This window comes from Neoarius graeffei, chromosome 14, assembly GCF_027579695.1.
Source record: "Neoarius graeffei isolate fNeoGra1 chromosome 14, fNeoGra1.pri, whole genome shotgun sequence".
Classification (NCBI taxonomy): Eukaryota; Metazoa; Chordata; class Actinopteri; order Siluriformes; family Ariidae; genus Neoarius; species Neoarius graeffei.
This window is the reverse complement of record NC_083582.1, coordinates 5,483,906-5,502,334: the sequence shown is the minus strand read 5'-3', so window position 1 is coordinate 5,502,334 and position 18,429 is coordinate 5,483,906. Positions and strand designations below refer to the sequence as shown.

Genomic DNA, 18,429 nt, shown 5'->3' with positions numbered 1-18,429 from the left:
TGTGGCGTCATCGTAAACAAATCCATTCTACTCATCCAGACGACTTCGCAACGGCTCCGTTGCCAGATTTTTTCACTCTGGAACCCGTTCTCAAAAGATTTAGTTTTTGGGCACCCAAAATGCCGGTGCCGTGTGGACGCCAGGCCAAAACGATAAACAATTTTATCAGATTCACCTGAATCCATTGCCGTGTGGACAGGGCCTTAACCAACTTCATGATGGAGTCACCTGGAATGCTTTTCAGTTAGCCGGCGTGTCTCGTCAAAAGGTAATTAGTGGACGAGTTTTTTGCCTTCGTAATGCGTTTGAATTAGTAAATAAATAAATGGCCCTATTCAACACCACAACTGTAGTAATCCACATTATGAAGAACTGCTCAACTAAGTAAAGAGAAACGACATCCATCATTACTTTTTAAGACATGAAGTGACTTTCAATTCATAAAAATAAAGAAAAAATATTGGATTAGGATTAGAAGGTGTCCAGACTTTTCACTGGTACTGTATATACATACATGCTTGCTTACTTGAGTAATTCTTTGTGTACGTATAATATTAAATACACACACACACACTGCTTGTTTCGAAGTTATTGAACTTTGGGTCAGGGGGGAAAAAAAACCCCAACCTTTCTCGAAGACATAAAATGAGACTCGCTTCATTTAAAACCCATTCAACTGAAGTGGATTATACACACTAGGCTTTAATAATTAATATAATGTGTGATCAGAGTTGATTATTAATATTAAAAAGTAGTAAAACATTAAATTGACATTCTCATGGAAAAGCATGGACTTCAGAGTCTCTCTGAGAACCGTGGCTCGTTAGCTATTGGCTTTATTTCCTTTTCAAACTGTGCGTGTGTTGCAGGACCCACAGTGTTATTTCAGGTCATGTGCAGAGGAGAGAAGAGTGGAAGGAGATTTTATGCCTGTTCTGCATGTCGAGACAGAAAAGACTGCAGCTTCTTTCAGTGGGAGAATGAAAAGGTAAAGGAACTCGAGTGAATGTGATTTTGGTCCAGTCTCGTCTGTTTAATTTAATATTCAGTACAAAAATACAATTTCAATGATTATTATCAAACTTATGGAAACATATGAGGGTCAGAAATAGAATGAAAATTTCTTGGATGCAGAACCGGTGCATTAACGTGTTGTAGTTAAAACACCACATGAAACGCACGTCTGTGTATCTGAATTCAGTCATTTTAACGTTCCGTTGCAGAATTAAAAAGGTTGTAAATACAGCCACCAAAGTGGCTATAAAGTAATAAGTATCCAAGACTCAATGAGACACTAATACTACTACAGTCTGCTACATAATTTATTGGCACCCATTGAGAAGCACTAAATGCATGTGAATATAAGTTTGCTCTGTCAGTGACAGCGGCGCCAGCCAATCACAGGTGTCTGCGAGGTCAAGTGGGCGTGTAGCATATTCCTCTGAGCATGTGACACTGCGTGAGCAGCAGTTTGAACAGATCCAGTCGGCTGGCGTCGCGTGTCTCAGAGGAAACCTGTGACGCCTTCATCCTCGCTGGTGGTAGCTGTTGAGTGAAAGGACAGAGCTGTCGAGTGTGTGGGAATCACTCGTGACTAAATCAGGGGCAAAAGCCAAAACAACTCTTCTTAGGTTTTCTTTACTTCAGTTAAAATCAAACAAAACCCAAAATAAACTCCTTTCTACTGACTGATAAAATCCACACAAGACATGTTGGAGTGTACAGGTTTAATTTTAAAAGAAACAAACAAATGTCCCTGGGTGCTGACATCTCGCTCTCTCCAAGGTTCAAATATCGCACTCGGAGTACAAATTACATGAGAGTCTGAGATCATGATGTCACTTACACGCTACAGGACTTCCCGAGGCTGAGATCTAGTGGATATTCATTTCTAAATTGTTCCAAACCACCATGAAGATGCCAAAAGTTGAGCGTTTGGGTGTAAAAAATAAGCCCAAGCAGTGAACACACGCACGTAAACAGAGAGCAGATGCATACCCAGCCTTTGGGAGCCTTTAGATGTCTATAAATGCTACACTGCCGGCTATTCACAGGAGGTTGTTTTTCCTCCCTCCCTCAAAAGAGTCAAATTTTTTCCTTGTATTTTTTATGTGACCTGCTTTTGCTTGTTTTTATTGACTGAGAAAATCAGTGTTTTTAGATGGCAAGGACCACATTGCTATGACAACGGACATTGTTTACTAGTATCCGTGTCAGTACTGCATATGCATTGTCTCACTGAGTGAGATTTAAACTTCGTAAAAGGGAAGTCTGTTGATCGGTGGATTTTGTTGGCAGTAAAAATCACATGGTTACGGAAAACTTCTGATTAGGTTTTTAGAATTCGGAGCCTTCATCATATACATTACAGCACAGTGAAGTAGTGAACACAGCGAGAGAGCAAGAGCGCGAGCGTAGTGGCGCCTGGGGATTTTTCTTTAGAATAAGAAGCCTTTATTTAATGGCTGTTATTAGAAACGGTGTACTAGTGTGCCGTTAACATCTCATCTCATTATCTCTAGCCGCTTTATCCTTCTACAGGGTCGCAGGCGAGCTGGAGCCTATCCCAGCTGACTACGGGTGAAAGGCGGGGTACACCCTGGACAAGTCGCCAGGTCATCACAGGGCTGACACATAGACAACCATTCACACCTACGCTCAATTTAGAGTCACCAGTTAAAAGTCACCTGCATGTCTTTGGACTGTGGGGGAAACCGGAGCACCCGGAGGAAACCCACGCGGACACGGGGAGAACATGCAAACTCCGCACAGAAAGGCCCTCGCCGGCCACGGGGCTCGAACCCAGGACCTTCTTGCTGTGAGGCGACAGCGCTAACCACTACACCACCATGCCGCCACCGTTAACATCATGGCTGGATATCTGATTTCAATACCCATGGCCACGCCCACATAAGCATATTTTTAGCAATATCATAACTTTTTTTTTTTTATTTTTAAATGGATAAATTTGTTGTTAGTTTTTAATTTTAAGTTAAATGTGCACAGAGCGCTTACTGTGATTGGCGAACGGTGTTTGTTTGGGTTGTGTTTGACTTTAAAGACACTTCGACTCCGCCCTACGTTCATTAGTGCTGCTCGAACACACCGCTTGCTACCACACCATCTTTACCCATAATTCTCGCACTGACGGTCAAGCCAAATTTATTACTTTTTTTTCATATAAATTGTCTTAAATGTGATTGTCTTAAACTTATGATGTACATTTTATTGTTTAAAAATAATTTGAATAAGTCTACGACGGGGTTCTCTGCACCTGTTTCATGAACGTATTTGTAGTGGAACATTTTATTTAGTTTTATGTAATTTAGTCGTTATTAACCTGCAGTTGTACCCGAGTACAAGTTTACATCGACATGAATATTACTTGCATCTGTTTCCCCCCCCTTTGGTATACTTTTTTTTTTAATGCTAAAATGTTTCAGGTATCAGAGGAGCGACTGCGTGTGAGAGAGGCGCAGAACCAGATGAAGAGGCCGTCCTTCACTCACTCAGAATACTGCACGAGGTAAAGGGACTGACTAGAAACGGCATACAGTAACAAACCTACACTCCGTCATTATTTCCAGTGCACTGTACGCTGTCTGATGTTGCGTCCCGTATCATAACCTCACATTCTAGCTCGGGCACAAAGATGTGGGTGGAGTTAGAAACAATGCACACCCTTGATTGGTCTTCTAGATTCGTCCTGATTGACGACAAACTGACACAAAATGCAATATTTTGACTGAAATTTTATATATTGATGATTCCTGTCCTAAAAATTAGTTTTCCTGTCACTGATATTGAGCTCAATTTTATTTCATATTAAGTAAATTCTTCAGATTGGGTTAAATTCCACCACAATGGCTTCCTGTTCACTGTACCTGCTCCCGACATGGTGCTGGAGATGATGTGCAGTGCCCGAGATGCTTTTGCGATTTGGCTACACGTCAGCTGTGACTGTTCCTCCGAGTGTCTTTGGTTTTAAAATGATGTTTTTATCATCGGCACCCTTATTATTAAGCTGTGGGCTTAAAATCAACTCGCTGTACCTTCTTCTCAACAGCTCATCGTGTGAAGGAGATAAACGACACTGTTGTGCATATTTTAACATTTCAGTAACCTTTTTAAAACGATGAATTTCGAGTTGTATTTTACGAATTGTCCATGCACCCCAACCTCCAGAAAAACTCCTTCTATACTGATGTGAAACACACAGAGGGTACGGGTACTCGCCCAGGGTACAGATGGTACCGTTCTGCAGGGTGGTGTAAAGCGTTTCCTCTCGTTCCTGTGGCAGGTTCAGAGAGTTTGTTTCCCTGCCGCTGGATCAGAGGAGGTTCTGTGTGGACTGTCAGCTGCTGCTGCTTCCTGCCGAGTGGAGCGCACACGCCTCACACCAGGCGCTTTCTGATGACATCACAGTGACACGGCTGAGGAGGCCCAGCCTGCTGCTTTGTGCTTTGGAGAATAAGAAGAGTAACGCGCAGTACCTGTTCGCCGACCGCAGCTGCCGTTTCCTTCTGGATGTGCTCTCTGGGTTAGGATACCGGAAGGTTCTTTGCATCGGGACGCCACGGTGAGTTTAAAACACGTGCCCTGTTTCAGTAGTGGGGCAATAAAAACGATAAACCCAAGCAAAAAGACCAGTTAGTTTGTGATTTAAGGATTAAATTAACATTAAACTGCAGTGCTGCACCAGTCACCTCTCCACTGCACTACAGAGTGCTAATATCAGGGGGTTGCCAGATCTCTGAATGATTAGCACAGTGGTGATGGATGTAATTTAGATCTGCATTTGTATTGTGATTGTCTGTAGTCACCTGGGAAGGTTTTAATCCCTGATCGGAGTGGAAACTGTAATTCTGGTGATGAGTTCCCGTTGATCCTTTATTTCTGACTGACTGATGAAACAAACTTGCTTTGGAAATGTAGTTTTTAATGAATTGACTTACAAACTTTCCTTCTCTCTTTTTTTTCCAACTTGCTGTCTGAAATTACTTACGAACTGACTTAACGACAAACTAAACAGATGAACAACTTGTTTATGAACTCAACAAACTAATTTACTTACGGACGTCTTTTGTGAACCTGGTGTCCCTTTTTCATCTTACGAGCTTCCATGTTTTAAGCCGAGTTCCTGAAAAGTATTGTTTGTCATGTTCGCCGATGATGTCGCTAACTTTACTTAGTAACTGTTTCAAGCTAGGAAGTGAAATTTATATATTTTTATCTAATTATACACTGTGAACACAGTAAAGTGGAGTTAAACACAGTGGTGTTAGAGGAAATATAGAAGTTCTTTGGACTGTCACTCGACCGATACAGTTAACAGACCGGAACTAACTGTTGTATAAACTCACTTGTTTACAAACTAACTTAATCACAAACTAGCTGACTTGCAGGCTAACATTCTTACTGACAAACTTGCGTAGAAACTAAACTGTTTACAAACTGATTAACTTGTGAAGTTAGACTAACTTACAAATAACCTAATTATGAACTTGTTTACAAACTAACTTACACTTAGTTATTTCATTTAAACATACTTACGAACTTTCAAGAAACCTAACTTAAGTACTTTTAAAGTAATCAACATATAAACTAACCTACTCATGAACTTAAACTAGCCCACTTACGAACTTAAACTATATTTAACTTCGAAACTAACTTGCACACTTATTTCACTGAAACAAACTTCTAAATTACATACAAAATAATCTACTTAGAAACTTGCAAACAAGTGAACTAACTAACCTACCTCCCTTAAGAACTTACAAACTATCTTCAACTTATAAACTAACCTAAATATGAACTTACAAACTAAGTTGATTGTACTAAAAGTAAATTATGTACAAATGAACCTACTTAAGTACTTGTAAACAAACTAACTTGTTTACAAACTAACCAGCATATCAAGTTAACCTACTTACAAATTAACTTTCAAACTGATTTACTGACACATTAACCTGCTTATGAACTTATAAACTAACATACGGTACTTTAAAAACTAAGGAAAGTTTCTCTACATTCCCCCAAATACGTGATCTCACAGACGCACATGATTGACAGCTGAAAGGCATTATGCTCCGCCCACCCAGACAGCATGGTCAGTTTTGATCTCTTGGACTTGCACTTACTGTTTATTGGCTGTCATTTGCAAAGTGGACATTTCTGGTTACGTCATTGTTCCCCACTCTGTGCGGGGATCAAGTATTATTTACACAAACTAAAGTTTCTCATCTAATCGCAGATTACACGAGCTGATTAAGATCCGGAGTGCAGAGGACAAAACGAACTCCATGAAGAGTTTATTACTGGATATTGATTTCAGGTGAGTGTTCGTTTAATAACGTTTTAGGACGTTTGCTAGTGTAGAAAGTTTTATACAAAGTTAAGAAGTTTATCAGTGGATCATAACGCTGGTGCTAGAATAAGATTAATTCTGTCCTGATTTATTTATTTATTTAACTCACCTGATTAAGCTAACAAAATTGATTGTTTTTGACCACAGGTGTCAGTATTTTGGTTTTGTTTATTTGGTTAACTCGTGATTAAAGATGGATGTAAATTAACACACGTCCACACTGACTTAAAGTGCAGTGCTAGGTTTTTTTGTTGCATTAAAATGTAGTACAGCATTGGCGAGGTGTAAATGTAGATCGTTTAAAAAGAAAAAAACACTCCGAGGTCTGATCTGCGTTCAGTATTACTGCAGGACGGTGCGTTAGAGCCCGAGGTCACAGATCTCCATATGATCTGGGACACGCTGTTGATCTCTGGCTTTGAAAAAGCGAAAAGCAGGAAACACGGGCTCGGTGAACTGATGATGCGCCCTCTCGAACATGTTCGTGCAGCTCGTTGAGAAATCCTGCAGCACCGTCATGGCATCTGCGTTGTAGAACACAATACGACCCTTGTGGTAGTTCACGAACACGCCCACCTTGTCTGGCGCTGCCCGAGTGGACAGGGTCAAGTAGCGGTCGTTGTGCCAAGCCGAGAGACGCCCGTCCCAAAACTCCAGACTCCACGAGAGTCTGTTCCTGCCCAGTTTTGTGCTTTTGTCCTGCCCTTTCCTGTGCAGGCTACCATAAGCCACACCCACAGCCCAGGAAGAGCAGCAGTGGACATCTACTTCCCAGTAACGCTGACCCGAGTTGATGGCGGGCGAGCCCAGGGCGCAGCAGGTCTGATCGAACTGAAGAGGGCGGCTCGGAGCCGAGCTGTCCTCGGGAGAGATGAAAAAGCCCCGCCCACTCGAAGTCACCTTGATCTGTCTGTGGCTGACTGTCCTGTCAATCACCACCTCATTGGAGGCTGGCAAGGGGGGAAAAAAACACAGGAGATTAATCTTTAGACAGCACTGGATAACTGTGGTGCATTGTGGGATATCATGAATAGCATATAAAGGGAATTGGATGCGATTTTGGCTAAAGATAAACCACTCCGTGTTGTGGTGTGTTAGGAAAATAATCAGTGATGGTGTGTTGCCAAGAAGCAGACTTACTGTTCCCACCTGCTTTACTATAATGGCGCATCCTGGACTGTTTTATTCCTCTTACACCACAGCAATTTGTGAACTGCATTTTTTTTTTTTTTTTTTAAATTAAAGTTATACTTTTCATCCATTAGTGATGTTTAATGTTGTGGAACATCTATGAAACAAGTTATAAACTGCTATAAACCTTTTTATTCTCTCTCATTAAGTTAATAAATAATTAATCTGGGGGGTGATGGCATTTCACCTGCTGGTCCAGGGAATCGAACCAGTGACCTTTTGGTCCCAATGCTGCTTCTCTAACCATTAGCTTCCCCAGTTTTACAAGGCGTAAATGGGGATTTGAACCTATGATCTTCAGTTTACAATCCTGACACCTTCCTACTAGGCCACCATGTTTGTTACAATGAAAGCGTGAAGTGTAAACTCCTCCTGTCCTGGAAATGTCACAAAACTTAGTTACATCTCTGACAAAGTGCTGACATTGGAGACTCCTTCCATAAACGTCTCCTTACAGAAGTAACCCTGTTACTATAGAAACGAGCGTTAATATTAACCACTGATCAAAATTACAGCCGCGCTGCTGTTATGGAAAATAAATTAACACCTGACCCATCAGAGTCCAGAACTCCACAGCGCTGTGGTGTGATTTATATACAGTATAATGAAATCTGTCATTCATGTTAACTGGCTATGAGTTTATGATTCAGTGAGATTCATCGACAACTAATTTAAAAAAAAAAAAAAGTCATCAGGAGATGATGCATATCTCTCCCCCACACATGCCAAACCCCACGCCAATTTTTCCTCAGTTGAACTGGTTACCCTGGAAATACGGAAAAAATAAAAATCACAGAAATCCCAAAATGTCAAAAGGCACAACTCCTCTAGTCACTTAACGTAACTGTGAGGTTTCATGGAAAAAAATTCCTGATAGTTTGAGTTATGCTCCTGAAACTAAATGTTTGCAGACTGGGGGGATTTTAAAAAGAGAAAAAAAAAGTGGATTACCGAGCAGTAAGTTCCTTTTCTGTAGTTGGACTTGCAAGTCTTTTGAGATCTTCCCCAAAACCTTCATGAGCTTCTGGAATTTTTCGTCATTCAGCCGGATGGTCAGTTCAGCGGCGTCCTGCTTCTTATGGCAGCTACATGAACAGTGAGTCAAATTACGGAAATGAAATCGTCTGATTTCTAATGTGAATACACTGCAATCGCACTACAACAAACTTTTACTATGAACTTTCGCAGATAACGAACTAAGTTTGTGTCTCTGCCTTCAATGACGATGAGTCAGAGTCTTCAGAAAAAAAAAAAAAATCCCTGTGTCACGTCCATGCACGTTGGTGCTCCAAGCACCATTAGTACCAGTTACCCTGCGCCTGTTCTGGATTAGAGTGCAATCACAGCATGCTCTTATAAACCCCACAGACTTGAAGTATACAAAGTGTACCAAGTGTCTCACATTACCAAACCTTATATCTGCGTTGCCTTTCTGGTTTTGACTGTGTATTTGGACTCCGCCTTTCGTCTCTGCTACCGTCATTCTGTTTGTTCCTCGTGTGACCACTGCCTGTTTCACAACCCTGCGATTTTAACAGGTCTTACGTTTTTGTCCTGTTTTGTAAATAAACACACTTCCTGTAATTACATCCATCATTCGCCTGCTTACACACACACACTGAGCCATGCGCTCCTCTTCCTCCCAGAGACGATCAGTAATCAAGTCCGCAGTCGAGTTAACAATACGTGCCAACACCATAAAACAAAGGCTTAATGAGTCTCGCTGAGGTGTAGATCACTAACAATTATCGAGAACACTGATCAAAGGATGAAATGACTGCTGACTCCGCTAAACTTAACACCTAGTTAAAGTGTACAGGTGGTGTTTTTATACCCTCAGCCCCGCCCAACCCTGTGGCACGACATAAACAACTTCATCAGTGAACTGATGTCACATGACATGGTAAAGATTTAGAAAACCGAGCGCGTCGGTGTGTGGACATTGACAACGAACGATGCACCGCTGTCATCTCCATAACAGACGAAGACATCAATCATCGCCTCCGTTTGTGATCCTGCAACTCAGGAGGAGAAATTCATGAGCAGGAATTTTAACGTGCTGAAAATTTCACATATAACGCAAGTGCTTGGTGTTACGCGCGGCTCCGTTTCAGGATAATGAACTATTTGGACGTTCCCCAGGGAGTTAGTTATCGCGCGGTTGCAGTGTATTAACGTTGCTTATTTTAATCTGCAGCTGCAAATGACGTTGAAAGTGATTTACCTGAAATCTTCAGGAGAGACCTAAAGCCAGGACAGAATGTATAGTTATATCTTTGAGTAAATGATTGTTAGTGATTTTATATCGCGCGTCTTCAGTGCAGCGTGATGAGTACCTGCTGCCGGCTCTCGGCTCCTTTCTCCTGCAGTGTCCTGATGGTGCTGATGTGTTTGCGCACCAGTTTCAGGTGCTGGTTCCAGTTGTTCAGGAGACGCGTCAGTCTGCTGCTGTTCTCCCGGTGCTCTTGTTCTAGCGAGTCCAGTACGGCCTGTTCTTCCTTCTTCAGGCTCAGACGCATGGCCTCAAATCGCTCGCGTACTTTCTGCCCCATCGCCTCCGCACTCCTCTTCACCCCAAGAACAGGGACGGAGGTGTCACAAGGGAGGGTCAATGATGACGGAGAAGAATTGACTAACATAGCAGTGGCATTGTGATTTTCTTGTACCTAAGAAACTAAAAGCAGTTGCATCACGTGAGTAGTACCTGCCTGAGGAATAAAACCAGCTGGTGTGATGAAGTGGAGGGAGCGTTACCACCCTGAAGTTCATTATTTTCCGACAACATCATGTCACAAAGTATTTTATTCCACTTGTACCATTCCTCTCATCCGTTTACTCACTGGCCACTTTATTAGGAACACTCCTACCGTACATCTACCTGCTGTTTTCTAATCAGCTTCAGTTACTGTTCAAATATCAGAACGGGGAACAATTGTGATCTCGCAGTGAAGTGTGACTCACTTTCTTTCTTTCACTGTGGTATGGGCGTTAGTTTGAGCCAGATGAGTATGAGGTTTGAGTATTTCAGAAACTGCTGATCTCCTCCTGGGGTTTTCACACCCAACAGTCTCTAGAGTTTACACAGAATGGTGCGGAAAACAAAAACCATCATCAAGTGAGCGGCAGTTCTGTGGCTGGAAACAAACGCCTTGTTGATAAGAGAGGGTCAGAGATCAGAAAACGGACAGATTTGAGATGGTTCAATTTTTTTTTTTTTTGCCAGTAAGGATATGTGGCAGATCACAGAATCCAGGAACACATGTCGGCCCGGGGGCATTTTGAGTTATTGACGGATTCAGAAAGTACAGTTTCTAAGCTTTCCAATGATGCCTTCCATGTGGAGATCTGACAACATTTGAAGAATGTGTGGCCTTTTGAAAGTGTATACTTCTTAAAACAGAAAAGGGAGAAAATCGCCCTCAAAGTTTTCCATCTCAGCTACTCTGGGTGCAGGGCGGGCACATAATGCTGCTCATTTGCATGACATTAAGGAAAGCCCTACCCCCTACGAGCTAGCACGATACTACTTTCATGTAAACAAAGATCACCACATCAATTTTCCTTCCATGCAAAGTATGCCCAACACAATTATGAAGTACAAAAATAAGTCCTAAAAAATACTTTAACGTTTTGTGGTTGAAAAATTACTCACACCGTAAGAAAGAAAGATAGCACGATGATGACACAACTAACACAACACTAGTTTCATGTAAAGCCTCGGTCACAACCGGCCGTATGTGCTCCTATGGCCGGTCTACACGCAAAAAACGCACGGAGAGCACGCATGAAACACACGAGAGCGTGTGTGTGAAAAGCACGAGAGCGCGCGTGTGATGTGCTGATTTTCGCGCCGCAGACCGGCCGCAGAGGTTCTTTGTCATGTCAAACAAACTCTACGGGTGCTTACGTTTTTTTTCAGGTTGCAAGACAAACTTACGGCCAACGCGCGTCTTTCTCCGTGAACAAAAAAAAAAACGCAGCGATTTGGGGAAACGCCAAAAATCACACGGCCAAAAAAATCGTACGTCCGATTGTGACCTAGGCTTAACCAAACCACAACACACTCCGTTACATGCAAAAATAACCACACAGCCTTAGATTAATAAACTCACCCCATCAGAAAGAGAAACGGCGCCTTGCACACACCAATGCCTCCGATGGAATGTAATCCTAGAACGGTCCGTGTATCATCCGATCATTCAAGTATTCCATTCAATCTGGAAAACGAGGTTGCATTTTTTTTTTTTTTTGCTAGAAATGGTGATCTCCGATGTAAATACCGTGTGTCTGTTTGCTTCGCGGTGTTTCAGCTCCTCTGCGCTCTGTTTAGTAACTCATTCCATAGTGAAATCACACACCTGCATGCAGTTAAGTAGCCATGCGCTCAGCTCGTATCATACAGCTGATTCGCGAAAAAAACAAAACAAAAGACTTAAATCATCATGTGAATGGCCCATATGGTAATTTACCCACACCCCCCAGCGGGCTACAGTCCTGACAAAAACGAGACAATTTGCAACAAAAAATGTATGCTTTTCCAACAAAATCTATTATCTGAAATACTGATTGCATTCTTCAAGATCTCAACTTGCACATGATGGAAAAAAACCAAAATCACAAATTTCGAAAAAAAAATGCTTCTTTTGCGATTATCTCGGATTCGTTTCGGCCGACATATGTCCCTGGATTCGGTGAGGCGTCACATATAGTAACTCGTCTCACTCTTTACACCCGTGGTGAGCAGAAAAGCATCTCAGCATGCAACAGCAGAAGAACAAGTTCCTATTAAAGTGGCTGTGAGGCCATCCTTAAAAAAAAATCAGTTTCCTGTCCACCAGGTGAGCAAAAACATTTTCAGTCAGGAGGGAGGGATTTTTTTAATTTTTTTTTTTCATATATGGATGGATAAGAAATCGCAATGCTGTGTTTTGCTTTTTCTTTCAGTACTTTTTTTTATTACAAAAGCAGGCACATTTAATAAAATGATGGTTTAATCAACTGAAACTTGTACAAAAACTTTAAGTTAGCATTTTGCAAAACTTTTACAAAGGTACTTAAAATGTCCGATACACGGGCTTTTTGTAGTTCTAAATCGAGCGTTAGGCCTAGTTCGGATGAAATTACACTATTAAAATGATCACTGAATGATTTGTTTTTCTGAATCTTTACTATTTTGTTGTTCGCTAGAATACCATTTTGCGATTTCACACTTAAGCAAATGTTTGAAAACTCCGGATCTCCTTCCTTCATGGTGGCTGCCGTTTTTTTTGTGCCGCACGGCGCATGCGCAGAGCTGATTCAGTTCAGAGTGCGCGCGCACTCGGCGGAGGCAGTAGTGTGTCGGAGGGAACAGAAGCAGAGATAACACTTTTATTTTGTCTCCGGTAAACCAGTCTTCTCTCGTTCAATTACGTGCTGGCATCAAAAGACACCGTTGGTTGTAAATGAACCCAAACTGAGTGGTTGGAGTGTATTTTCATACACAAATGGAGAAATGTTGGCTGAGTGTGTAATTGTGTCGCCCCACTGCAGACCGCTGTCGTTGTTAATTCATAGCATGCTCAGCTGCGTGAATGTGTCATGCACCGAAAATAAGAGATTTACAAACCAGGAACGCCTCATGATGCAATACGCAAGAAAAGAAAGAAGATTTACTGCCATTTTACTTTGTATTTGAGTAAAGTGGATAAATAAATGGTCTGTGGAAAATACATTTAATCCTGGGAACTGCGTGCACAGGAGTTTATTTTGTGTTTCCTCCCCCCGGCTGGCTACTTATTTGTCATGGCTGGCTAGTATGAGCCTTAGTGGAAAGCCCTGGGAATGCGCAAATGTCAAGTTCGAGTTTAGATTTACGAACCCGAAAAAAATGTCGAAAAACGGGCGTTAAAATTTCAACCGCACAAACGGCACTCACCCGGCTGGTGGACCGGAAACAGAACATTTTTTAATAATGGCCAGAGTGTCGATACAGTAGGTCTGCAAAAGACGTTAGAAGTTCATTCCTGTTCTTTCTTACATTGTAGCAGCTCTAACGTCACCATTAAACGCAAAATCGTCCATCCGCGCTCAAACTTACCAACTGTTACAAAACGCTGATGTTGCAGACTCCTCCCACTGATCTTAAAGAAATATCTTCTCTTTTCCCTTTTTCAAAATAAAATAACATAGAAACGCTAACACAACCTCAGAACAGGCACATTATTATAAACCTGTGATTCTTCCAAGTAGCACAGCGTTCTGCTGAATGACTCAATGTTTCCTCGCTGTTAATAATTTTTAAAAAAAAAACGAGCTCCAGTTTGAGGGTGGAGGTGAAACGAGGGAACGAGGCAGATCCGTATCTGGGAATCCTCTGAGATCTTCCAGCTGAGGTCATTAAACACGACGGACTGCACCTTTTTAAAATGTTAAAATGATTTGCTTGGTCACTTACAGTCAGGTTGGCTTGGCGCTTTTTCAGAGATGCCATGTGAGCTTCTGTCCTCTTGCTCTCCTTCTCCAGCTCCTCCAGCCAGCAGGAGAACTGTTCCTGATGTTCACGCACAAGCAAACGGCTTTCTTTACCAGACACAAGTGCTGCATTGCTTTTACATTACTATCAGTCGTCGTTGTCTAATTTATTTATTTCATATTATGATATTTGAATGTCAGCAAACCTGTGAGTATTTGAGCGAGTCAGCGTCTGGTTTACGGAGCAGTTTTGGAGACCGAGGGAAGGGCTGCGTGACCGAGGCGAGGCAGAGCGGATCGGCTCGGGGTGGCTGTGCTGCGTTCTCATCCTCTGCCATCTCTGCTCACTCTATCAAACATTCAGAAACAAAGAGGAAATCCTCAGATCACACCTCCTCACTCGTGGGTCTGCTCACTTTCTCTTACTGCTTTACATGCGCAGCACGTCATGCTTTATTTCCTCCTGGAAGCTCAGGCGCGTTATGTTGAAACATGTCGAGGGTGCACGACAGGTATTTAGAACAGAACCGCTCCAAACTTTACCCTGATCACTCAAAAACATGGTTATGGATTAATTCCAGGATGCTTTATTCTACAGGGTGTTTAAAAAAATTTGACATCATTCTGGGATCTCAAATAATATTTTTTTGAAACACCCTGTAGAATAAAGAGGATTCTGAATCAAGGAAAGAAGGACGGCTCCATTCAAGAATCGAGGAAACCTGTCCTGTTCCATGTATCCCACTGCTTCAGACTCTGATCGTTTAAAAACATAAGAGCTTAATTCTAGAATAAAAGAATATATTTTTCTAGAACAGGGGAAAACAAGCATTACATTCAACACCAGAGGAAGGAATAATAGCTACATTTTAGAGCATGGGGAGGGGGAATGGTAAATTCTAGAAGATTGGTGTGTGTGTGTGTGTGTGTGTGTGTGTGTGTGTGTGTGTGTGTGTATGGGCTATATTCTAGAATGGAGGAAAAAGAGTAATCACTACATTTTTAGTGTGGGGTGTGCTACAGTCAAGAACATGGGGGGTGGGGGCTGTTCGAATCGAGAATAGAATTAATTTATTCTATTCCATCTTTCTATTCTAAAACTATAGCATGCTTTATTCTTGATGGGTGCCTTTTAGAACGTGGAGAAAAAGCACAGGAACATTCTAGAATGGGGGCGGTATCTACTCTAGAAAAAAGTCGAACGTTTTCTATTCCATTCTGAAATGAAATTAAAAACTGACTTAAATCTGTAATGCTTCATTCTAGAGTTAAGGATATTCCTATTCTAGAATAGGAAGGAAAATTAGTTATATTTCAGTACGTGGGGGGGTAGTGTAAGGAGTGCTACATTCCAGACCATGGAGGGAAAAGATAAGAATATTCTTATCTACATTCCAGAAATTTGGGGGGGGGGGGGGTCTACTCTAGAATGATGGACATTTTTTCTGTTCCATTCTTCTATTATTAAAAAAAAAAAACACCAGTGACTTAATTCTGGAATATTTTACTGTGCAATAAACAATTTTCCTTTTCTAGAATGGGGGAGGAAAAGAGAGATCTTCTAGAACATGCAGAAAAGGCTATCCATATTCTAGAATCGAGGGGGGAGAAAGGATTGCTTCATTCTAAAATGGGGGGGGGGTCGAGAATAAAAATACAAATGAACATTTTCTATTCCGTTCTTTAATGAAATTAAAAATGTTGACAAATCTGTAATGCTTCATTCTAGAGTAAATAATGTTCTAGAATAGGAAGGGAAATTATAGCTATGTTTTAGTATGGGGGTGGGTGGGTCAGGAGTGCTACGGTACATTCCAGACCATGGAGGGAAAAGAGAGGAGTATTCTAGAATGGGTGGGGATTGTTACATTCTAGAATGTGGGGTTGGTCTACTCTTGAATAATAATAATTCTGTTCCATTCTTCAGTTATTTAAAAAAAAAAGTGACTCTTCTGGAATGTTTTTTGTGCATTAAATGATATTCTTTTTCTAGAATGGGGAAAAGAATAGATACCTTCTAGAACGTGCAGGAAAGGGTAGCAATATTCTAGAATTGGGGGGGGGGATTGCCCCATTCGATAATGGGGTCATGACATTCTACAATAGACTAAACCCATTCTGTTTAATTCTTCTGTTATTCCAAAAAAAAAACCCAGAATAAATGATATTCTAGAATGGGGGGGAGGATACAGTTTAGAACAGAAAGCTGTAAAGTACTGTTCTTCTAGCTGCTTCAAAACTTTGCTTGTTCAAAGAATTAACAGACTTGTTTTAAAGTGATGGAGCGATTTATCATCTGATAACGATTATTTTGTTCCTGTTCTCGGACTGCAGGGGAAAAAAGGGTAACTAACGCTCTAAACCCTGATCATTCACAAAATCAGCACCGAGTCTCTGTACAGTAGGAGTAATGCTCATTTAGCTGAATTAAGATATTCACATCGCTGTACGAGAATCAGAGCTTCACAATATCCTCCAGAGAGACATGTTCTAGAGTCTGGAATAATAATCTTATTAATACACAACATCTCGGTGTGGAGGGAAATAATAAAATATAAGAAAATAATCGGAGGTAGATACTTACAGCACAGCGTGGGAATGAAAGGTTTTGTTCTCTCTCGTTCTCTCTCTGTTCTTTTCCGGTATGTGCTGAAGCAGCTATACAAGTTTTGAGAAGCCCATAACAAGCCAAAACCTGTGTGTGTAGTAATATGAGAATATCGTCTGACGTTCTTGCTCTTTCCCTCTTCCAGATATTCCCAGTTTTACCCGCAGAATGAATTCTGTCATTATAACATGTTTAATCATCACTTCTTTGATGGAAAGGTAAAACCTTCTGCATGACTTTTTAGATGAATCTAGTGTTCCAGCAAGTTTATTTTGCCAACATGTGTGCCCCGCCCTGCCCCGCCCCGCCCAGATTTATATGTGCTCTCCTCATAATTTTCCAGAACTTTGCAAACACCCACACATTTGTTCCACCACAGAAAATAAGTGCGCCCTAACGGGTGTTGCTCGTTGTGATCTGCAATGCGCATATTGACCAATCGGAGCACGCTATTAGGGCGGGGTCATAGTCCTGCTCTGTCGACCGTTTTTGTTTTATTGCAATAACGAGTCAGTGCAGTGAGGTACGTTTGTGTACAAATGAGCAAAAGAGGAAAGAATCAGTAAAAGCAGCAAGAACCGAGTGTGTGCGTGTTAGAACGTCAGGAGATCTAGAAGTTGAGGACGAAACAAATTCAGTCAAAAGTTAGGAGCGAGAGATCAAGACTCTAGATATAGATCTGTAGAAAATCTAGTCGTTAACGTGTTTTGACTCAATCTAATTGAACATTAATATCCTGGACTATTATTAATGAACTTATTATTATTATTATTATTATTATTATTAACTAATGTTAGACTGTCATGCAAATGCACATGGATGAGCATGACCGTTTGAGGCGTGGCAAGCGTGAATGTCACCTCATGAAACATTACAACCCCGATTCCAAAAAAGTTGGGACAAAGTACAAATTGTAAATAAAAACGGAATGCAATAATTTACAAATCTCAAAAACTGATATTGTATTCACAATAGAACATAGACAACATATCAAATGTCGAAAGTGAGACATTTTGAAATTTCATGCCAAATATTGGCTCATTTGAAATTTCATGACAGCAACACATCTCAAAAAAGTTGGGACAGGGGCAATAAGAGGCTGGAAAAGTTAAAGGGACAAAAAAGGAACAGCTGGAGGACCAAATTGCAACTCATTAGGTCAATTGGCAATAGGTCATTAACATGACTGGGTATAAAAAGAGCATCTTGGAGTGGCAGCAGCTCTCAGAAGTAAAGATGGGAAGAGGATCACCAATCCCCCTAATTCTGCGCCGACAAATAGTGGAGCAATATCAGAAAGGAGTTCGACAGTGTAAAATTGCAAAGAGTTTGAACATATCATCTACAGTGCATAATATCATCAAAAGATTCAGAGAATCTGGAAGAATCTCTGTGCGTAAGGGTCAAGGCTGGAAAACCATACTGGGTGCCCGTGATCTTCGGGCCCTTAGACAGCACTGCATCACATACAGGCATGCTTCTGTATTGGAAATCACAAAATGGGCTCAGGAATATTTCCAGAGAACATTATCTGTGAACACAATTCACCGTGCCATCCGCCGTTGCCAGCTAAAACTCTGTAGTTCAAAGAAGAAGCCATATCTAAACACGATCCAGAAGCGCAGACGTCTTCTCTGGGCCAAGGCTCATTTAAAATGGACTGTGGCAAAGTGGAAAACTGTTCTGTGGTCAGACGAATCAAAATTTGAAGTTCTTTATGGAAATCAGGGACGCCGTGTCATTCGGACTAAAGAGGAGAAGGACGACCCAAGTTGTTATCAGCGCTCAGTTCAGAAGCCTGCATCTCTGA

The 18,429-nt window shown here is 41.4% G+C and overlaps 2 protein-coding genes across 4 annotated transcripts in view; one reads left to right on the top strand and one right to left on the bottom strand.

Annotated features, from left to right (window-relative positions):
* The window catches only part of zcchc4 (zinc finger, CCHC domain containing 4), a 28,454-nt gene that overhangs the window by 1,067 nt on the left and 8,958 nt on the right, over window positions 1–18,429 (top strand). Inside the window, exons 2-6 of the mRNA XM_060939184.1 lie at window positions 870–988; window positions 3,444–3,526; window positions 4,301–4,579; window positions 6,254–6,334; window positions 16,765–16,837. Coding sequence (XP_060795167.1) covers window positions 870–988; window positions 3,444–3,526; window positions 4,301–4,579; window positions 6,254–6,334; window positions 16,765–16,837 — 635 coding nt within the window. The remainder of the gene's footprint in view (window positions 1–869; window positions 989–3,443; window positions 3,527–4,300; window positions 4,580–6,253; window positions 6,335–16,764; window positions 16,838–18,429) is intronic.
* On the bottom strand, window positions 1,309–16,905 carry si:dkey-219e21.4 (tripartite motif-containing protein 75). 3 transcript variants are annotated; one of them, XM_060939185.1, is made up of 7 exons: window positions 16,596–16,897; window positions 14,218–14,360; window positions 13,995–14,090; window positions 9,895–10,125; window positions 9,783–9,802; window positions 8,510–8,643; window positions 1,713–7,317 (listed from the first exon to the last, which is right to left on the bottom strand). In XM_060939185.1, the coding sequence occupies exons 2-7, from the start codon at window positions 14,347–14,349 to the stop codon at window positions 6,728–6,730; spliced, it is 1,203 nt and encodes a 400-aa protein (XP_060795168.1). In that variant the 5' UTR covers window positions 14,350–14,360; window positions 16,596–16,897; the 3' UTR covers window positions 1,713–6,727. The 3 variants fall into 3 exon arrangements, with proteins under 3 accessions (XP_060795170.1, XP_060795168.1, XP_060795169.1); XM_060939186.1 differs by lacking the exons at window positions 1,713–7,317; window positions 9,783–9,802 and having other exon boundaries at window positions 8,555–8,643; window positions 16,596–16,899; XM_060939187.1 differs by lacking the exons at window positions 1,713–7,317; window positions 8,510–8,643; window positions 9,783–9,802; window positions 9,895–10,125 and adding an exon at window positions 1,309–1,545 and having other exon boundaries at window positions 16,596–16,905.